This window comes from Hippoglossus hippoglossus, chromosome 4 (assembly GCF_009819705.1).
Source record: "Hippoglossus hippoglossus isolate fHipHip1 chromosome 4, fHipHip1.pri, whole genome shotgun sequence".
Taxonomy (NCBI): domain Eukaryota; kingdom Metazoa; phylum Chordata; class Actinopteri; order Pleuronectiformes; family Pleuronectidae; genus Hippoglossus; species Hippoglossus hippoglossus.
The window spans coordinates 25,529,039-25,536,480 of NC_047154.1; the positions used below are offsets into that span (position 1 = coordinate 25,529,039).

General features: G+C 39.8%; 1 protein-coding gene across 1 annotated transcript; it reads right to left on the minus strand.

Moving 5' to 3' along the window:
• Window positions 1-130: 130 nt before the first annotated feature.
• LOC117760590 (leukocyte elastase inhibitor-like) lies at window positions 131-4,136 on the minus strand. Its single transcript, XM_034583712.1, has 9 exons — window positions 4,060-4,136; window positions 3,351-3,581; window positions 3,035-3,093; window positions 2,642-2,817; window positions 1,941-2,078; window positions 1,722-1,839; window positions 1,493-1,635; window positions 1,147-1,308; window positions 131-595 (listed from the first exon to the last, which is right to left on the minus strand). The coding sequence occupies exons 1-9, from the start codon at window positions 4,134-4,136 to the stop codon at window positions 179-181; spliced, it is 1,521 nt and encodes a 506-aa protein (XP_034439603.1). The 3' UTR covers window positions 131-178.
• Window positions 4,137-7,442: the final 3,306 nt, after the last annotated feature.

Below are 7,442 nucleotides of genomic sequence, written 5' to 3' on the forward strand. Positions count from 1 at the left end.
AAATCAACACACAAATCATTGTTGGATCAAAAATATTCGTCATTAATTATTATCTTCATCTATAATTTCATTGCAAAAACAGAAGAAAAACCCAGCTAATTAGCATGAATCCCAGAAAATAAAAACCAGATTTAAAGGATTAAGCCTTTATTTGAATATCTTCCTCTCCTGGTTCTGTCTACTGAGGAGAGGAGAGCCTGCCGAGGAAGAGGATGGACTTGGTTTTATTGTGCCTGATGAAGAAGAGGAAGGGGTGGTCTGCTGTGAAGTGTTCCTCCTTCTCCGACCCAGAACACTTCACAATGACCACGGCTGCTGTGGCCGCAGCCGCCTCCGTGCCCTCCTCGTTCACCTCCACGAAGGCCTTGTGTATCACCTTAGACAGGACGAGTCCTCTTTTGCCGTTCATGCCAGACAGGTCGGCCTTTGACGCGCAGAACACGTCCGTCATGCCCAGCTTGGACAGAGGCTCGTTCAGCTCGTAGTCCTCCTCCAGCTTGAACTTTGGCAGGTGAACGTGGACGTCTGAGTGGACTAACATGTTTTCCCTGTCGGTCCATTCATTCAGCCTCTCCAGCGTCAGCTCCTTCTCCAGCTGGAACAGAGCAAATACATTTGATCACGTCTCTAAAAACTAAGAAGAGGGTGTCTTGTGATTAAAAGGCTGAAACATCTGATGACGCTAAGGTACACAACTGAAGTTATGTCCCTAACATCTGCTGGTGGTCGCTAACATCCGATAACACCAACTGGTGGTAGACATTAATAAGTGCAGTACAAGGGATATTCTCCATCTTGTTGTATATTCCACCCCCTAAACAAACAGTCATCGATTGAGTTGCTGTTGCCTCGTTTTAGCTAAACTTCAGTTGTTTAGTAAACTCAGTGTCTGTTAAAGACAAATAACATTGCACAGGCTGGTCAGTTGTAAGATGCATATTATACACATGTAGTAGTTTTACCATTTTGGTCTCTACCAACTCCTGAGGAACATATCTGGCTTTTTAGTGCATAGATGTTCAACTTCCTTCACCAGCTTGTCTCCATCTTTGTCTGTCTGCTGTTAGGTGCTCGACGGGGAGTGAGCAGCAGGTTTTATCTGAGCTTCTCAATGTGAAAAAAATATATTGATTTAACTCTGTGTACCTTCAGCAGAGGGTCGGAGCCGTCTGTGGACTGTTTAGGCAACAGGATCAACATGCTGAGCTCCTCCTTCTCATACGGCAGCTCCAGGATCTGCAGATCACCGATGGAGTTGTAGTGCAGATTCTTCTTCTGGAACATCATCTGGACTGGTTTGCTCTCAGTCTGACACACAGAAACACAATCAACTGAGTCGTTTGGATCAAGTTTCTAACAAATCCCATTGTAAGTTTAAGTGAAATTACTATCTACTCTAGTTTGAGGAGCTAAGGGACATAGAATGTAATAACCATAAATGAAAGTACACACAATACACAACATGCTAAATTCTGATTAGCGACTTTTTTACCTGGCTGACTTTAAATGGCATCTCTTTGGTGTTTGCTTCATCAAAGCGGTTCATCCAGTTTCCCTTAAAGTAGATGGCATTGACCAGAACCAGCCTCGTACCATCAGAGACTGTCCTCGGCTTCAGGAGATCTTTTATTTTATCTGAAATGTAACAGAAAACCTGACAATTCAGAACAATGTAGAAAGATTTATTCCCCTTTTCATTCAATTCAGGTGTAAAGTCGTACTTTCTGTCTGCTGCTCGACCCAGGTGTTGATCTCCACTCTGCTCGCCTCCGCGGCCCTGATGAAATCCACAGTCTTCAGGTCGGCCTGGTAGTACTCACGCGTGTCTTCCAGGAATTGCTGCAGAGAGCAGATTTCATCTTATACTTTCAAGGAAGTAAAAAAAAAAAATCTATTTAAGTATCAATTTCTGCTGTGATAAGTGGAAAATGAAAACTCACAGGGAGGAACTTTGCGGTTTTCTCCCCATACAGACGATTGGCTGTTTTCAGAATGTGTGATGCCGATGGTGAGTTGAGGGCTGCGATTAGCTTCTTGAATTCAGCGTGGACATCATCACCAGGTTTGAATGACAGGGCCTGTGTGGAAGTTTGGATTGACACATGACATTTAAATGCTTTCAGATGTGCACCTCAGAGTCCAGGGTCTGTAGGTGAGGAAGCTAATCTCCAAGTCAGCTGCTCAGAACATTTTCTGGAAGTTTTCCTGCCAGCCCAGTTGTAAAATGTAGAAATCAGAAGGCGCCAAAATCTCATCTCTCACCTGCAAATTCTACATATTCACACGTAGAATCTGTTTATAGAGATTTCTTGTGTAGAAACCCGAGTGAGACACTGCAGATTAAAATCTGCACATTTTTTACACTGAAGTCATTAATAGATGAGACGAAAATAAGATACAAATAAGAAACTGTAAGATTTGTTCTTCTGTTCCGAAAGCAAACTGGTTTAATGAACTGAACTCAACTGTCAGTTCAATGTCCTGCTGTCAGAGAACAGCACATACTGGACCTTGTGTCAGGGGATTTATCTAGAGTCAGAAGAACAGATGGTTTAGAAACACCGTTCAGTCTGCTCCATCATAACCAACTGGTCCCACAGCTCTGAGTCTCTGAATGACATGGTGACATGGTGTGATGTACCTTTTCCATTTGAGCAGCTGTGTCTCCTCGGGCTCCCAGGTAGACCATAGCCAGAGCTGAACTGATGCTCAGCGGAGAGAAGAACATATTCCCCGATGGATTTGCATGGCTCAGAGTCCGGTACAGCTGCACACTGCCTGAGATGTTGATTGAGCTTTGGATTGAGCTTTGCTTTGACCTTTGGACTGACCTTTGGACTGAGCTTTGGACTGATCTTTGGACTGAGCTTGGGACTGAGCTTTGGACTGATCTTCCGAATGAGATGTTGATTGAGCCGCTGTTGTCTCCGCTGGTGTTGCCACTGTAGTCGATGCTGTTGTCGCTGCTGTTGTCGATGCTGTTGTCGATGCTGCTGTTGTCGATGCTGTTGTCGATGCTGCTGTTGTCGATGCTGCTGTTGTCGATGCTGTCGCTGCTGCCGTTGTTGCCCATGGCTGAGGATGTACAGTTGTCCTGTAATGAACAAAAACTGCTTTTTAGACATATATATTTTTAAATCTGAACAGAAATGCACCTGATTGCTGCTTGATTGTATTACAATTTTTTGCGGAACAAAATGTGCCAAGACCCCCGAGACCCACCAGATGAGTTGGGATTGAACTAAACTCAATTTTATTTGTATATGTCACCAAATTATAACACACATTCTCTCAAAGCGTGAGAAAAATCCCCAACACGTCAAATCAGATAGAATTATAAACGCAAAATACCTGAGAGATGAGAAGACGTGGAAGCAGAGAATGTGAACCTGGAGGTTGAGTGGTCAGTAGAGGAACACGTACACCAGTATATATACAGTATATGTGTGGGTGTGACTGGGCGATAAGTCACTGACTGCTGGGAACAAAACACCGTTATAGGCCAACTGCGCACCAGTGGAAAAAAACACAACCGACACAATTCTGAGGAAATGTTTGCACAACCTCTTCGTGCGATGACTCTGATGAAGTGTGTTTATTTATCTTTATCACTTTTACTGAGAATCTTACACGGAACTTGTATTTATACACATTGTTGATCTTTTACAACCTGTTTTTATGCTGCCTTTATGAAGCACTTTGCAACATATGTTATGAAAAGTGCTCTATAAATACAGATTATTATTATTATTATTAATATCACTATTAATCGTTCACATGTGAACAACGAAGCAGGAGATTCCTGTATGGAGCCGGATTCTTGCCAAAACAGAAGTACAGAATGCTTTGATTGTTGTATGGGTGTAACTCATGACAAACTTGTTTGGCGCCCTTTTGGCGCTGTGATTTTAAGTCATGATTTCTGTGTAGATGTCATCAGGCCGGGACTCTTGTCTTACATGTCTAGTTTGGACTCGATTGGACCATGTATGTCCGAGATACAGAACCTCGTGTTTTGATGGCGTTTAATCAAACTTTGACGCCATGCCACGGTCACACCGGTCACACCGTGGCATGCCTGAGAAGGAAACTGTGGGCACGGTGGTGTTCAGTCCGTGGACGATGCGGTCATCCATGGTGCGCATCACCTTCAGCACCTCCTGAGAAACCCACAGCGGGACACAGAGACAGCCAGCAGCTTCAGGTCAACTCCAAACCATCCAAAACAAATATATATGTTTATCATTCAAAATGTATTTGTGGCGTGGTTCTGTTCTGGTGCACACATGGAGAGCCGGAGGCAGGGAGAGCACACCTCCACCCCCCCACCCTTCTGTGACAGAACATCTGAGGACAACGGGAGGATTTACTCATGGTTGAACACCTTTTTTCCAATGAACACATGTGGGTGTGTCAGAGGTGTTGCTTCATCTTGATTTCCATGGAACTGATAAGAAATGATTTACTAATCAAATATAATGATGTAGTATCTCCAAATAATGACTTGTTACAAACCAATAATGAGTTAAATTCTTAAATAAATAATTGCTAGTTCAAAACCATTTGTCAAAACAATGACTTTGTATATTAAAATAATGACAAAGTAAGTTATGAAATCATTATATTTGATATACAATGTGCAATAAGAAGATATCATCACGTAAAAGCCATAACAACAAATACAAATAAGAAGAATCAATAAAAAGGAGACAACATTGCACAAGAGCAAATAAAAATAATTAAAGCAATATGTAAGAATAAAGAGATGACATCACGTGTAAAAATGTGATTTAAAAGAAGTCACTGAATCTGCAAACCATCATATGGGATGGACGAAAAGTTCAACATGAAAACCTGACTGAGGTTAGTAAACATTTATATGTATCACACTACATTAACTGAGCTGTATCTAGGTGTATAATAATAAGAATAAACTGGCAGGTACAGGGGAGGTTGGGTACATTTAACAGCATACTACTACTACAACAACTACTACTACTAGTTGTACTACTACCACAACTACTACTACAACTACTATTACTATTACTATTACTAGTAATAATAACAATAATAATAATAATAATACTAACATGGATTAACCTTTACAAACATGTTCAAATAAACTTTTTGTCTGAGGTGAACATTAGTTTCCTCATTTGCAGGTGATTTGATGTTTTGGTTTCAATGCGTGTGTGGAAATCACATGCTTTATGAAAATCATGATCGATTCTCCCCAAGGTTGTTTCCATTGCACCTTGTTGCATTTTGTTATCGATACACAAGTCTAAAACAAAGCTAAGTCTAAAACCTACTGTGATATTTTTACTTTTTTGGGTTTCCACGCAAAATAATGTTTGATGCACAACTTGAAAACACATAAGAGCAGATGGATGGAAACATACTTTCTGACTCATAAACATGATGCCAGCATTATATTCTTTCATAGGATCAAACATGTCTAGCTTCGCCCCTGAATACACCTCCATGCATTTGTAAAGCGCTTTGAATTGTCTTATGTCTGTAAACTTGCAATACCTGTTTCAGTCTTGGTTGAACACCGTTTTTCCAATGAACACATGTGGGTGTGTCAGAGGTGTTGCTTCATATTGATTTCCATGGAACTGATAAGAAATGATTTACTAATCAAATATAATGATGTAGTATCTCCAAATAATGACTTGTTACAAACCAATAATGAGTTAATTTCTTAAATAAATAATTGCTAGTTCAAAACCATTTCTCAAAACAATGAATTTGTATATTAAAATAATGACAAAGTAAGTTATAAATCATTATATTTTATATACAATGTGCAATAAGAAGATATCATCACGTAAAAGCCATAACAACAAATACAAATAAGAAGAATCAATAAAAAGGAGACAACATTGCACAAGAGCAAATACAAATAATTAAAGCAATATGTAAGAATAAAGAGATGACATCACATGTAAAAATGTGATTTAAAAGAAGTCACTGAATCTGCAAACCATCATATGGGATGGACGAAAAGTTCAACATGAAAACCTGACTGAGGTTAGTAAACATTTATATGTATCACACTACATTAACTGAGCTGTATCTAGGTGTATAATAATAAGAATAAACTGGCAGGTACAGGGGAGGTTTGGTACTTTTAACAGTATACTACTACTACTACAAGTACTACTACTACAAGTACTATTACTAGTAATAATAATAATAATAATGAAAGCAGCTGTTTGTCCCCGAGGAAGAGGAGCAGGGGTCGGCTCGGACGGATCCACACGCAGGTGGAGGAGGAGGTAGATGTCCAGTGTGTTTATAAACAGATGTTCTTCAACTTCCACGCGTCACTTCATCTGCACTGTCCTCCCTCCTTCTCTTCTTCTGCGGTGGGTTCACTCCCGAGCGGTCTCACTACTGCCACCCCGCGGGGACACTGAGGTAGTGTCAGGGAATCAGGCGAGGCGGTTCCATGTCATTTCATTTTATTTATCGCTGATTTGATATGTTTTATATGTTTTTATACTTTTACACTATATTTTTATCACCACTAATGTACAGAAAATGTTATAACATGAAGTTTATCTAAAAAAAATGTAAAGAAATCGATTTAAAGTCAAAAATGTACAAGTCAAAACTGTTAAATTTAAAACGAGACAAATAAACAACATTAAAAAGGGGTTAAAGTTAAAAAGGATAAATCTGTACAATCTGTACAATTTGTAAATTAATAGTAATAACGTTTTTTAAAGTTTTCATTCCTTCTGCTATCAGGCTACTTGGCTCAGACAGTCAGACATCTTTTATGACTGTGCTTTTTGTTTTGGCAGTTTGAAGTCGAGCAGATCTTTGAGTTTTACTACCTTTAATTCAATTAAAAAAAATGTTGGTTCTTTGTCAGTAATTTTAAACGTGTTCCATCAGCCCTGTTTCTTGAAAAATGTCGGTGAACTGCTCATTTTACTTGCACACCCCTCCAGTAACTTTATTCTTTTATTTCCTGGATCCTTTCTGCAACGTATCTATTACCGAGGACACTTACATACTATAATCTCTCTGGTGCCAGACAATGCTCACAAGAGAGAGGTGAGGCCCTTTAGCATAGTTTGATACAGACGTCTACATGTCTCTGGAGCTGGGACATAATGTGCCCTCAGCTCATTGTTCTATTTCCCTCAAGTGAAATGATTTTGTTTTGAATAACAAATCCTGACGAGCAGGATCTAGAGGTGTGTTCAAAATAATCTGCAGTGTCAATCACAGCTTCCTTAAATGAGCCGGTCACCTGAACCTGTGCTCCCACATATTTAACATAGTTAGGAAACAGTGAGTGTAGATATAGAGTCACCACTCTAACTGTATAAGAAATACAAAGTGTGTTTTAATATCTATGTGACCTGGTGCTGACCCCATTCTCTGTCGGCATTTTTTCTATTTGATGCCTTTTGATTTGTTTT

Excerpts from the sequence above, each read along its gene's own strand:
- LOC117760590 (XM_034583712.1), bottom strand. The coding sequence starts at position 4,136 with ATGGATGACCGCATCGTCCACGGACTGAACACCACCGTGCCCACAGTT. Across the intron at positions 2,079-2,641 it reads CAGCTGCTCAAATGGAAAAG|GCCCTGTCATTCAAACCTGG; the intron begins GTACATCACACC and ends ACTTCCACACAG. Across the intron at positions 1,309-1,492 it reads TGCCATTTAAAGTCAGCCAG|ACTGAGAGCAAACCAGTCCA; the intron begins GTAAAAAAGTCG and ends TCTGTGTGTCAG.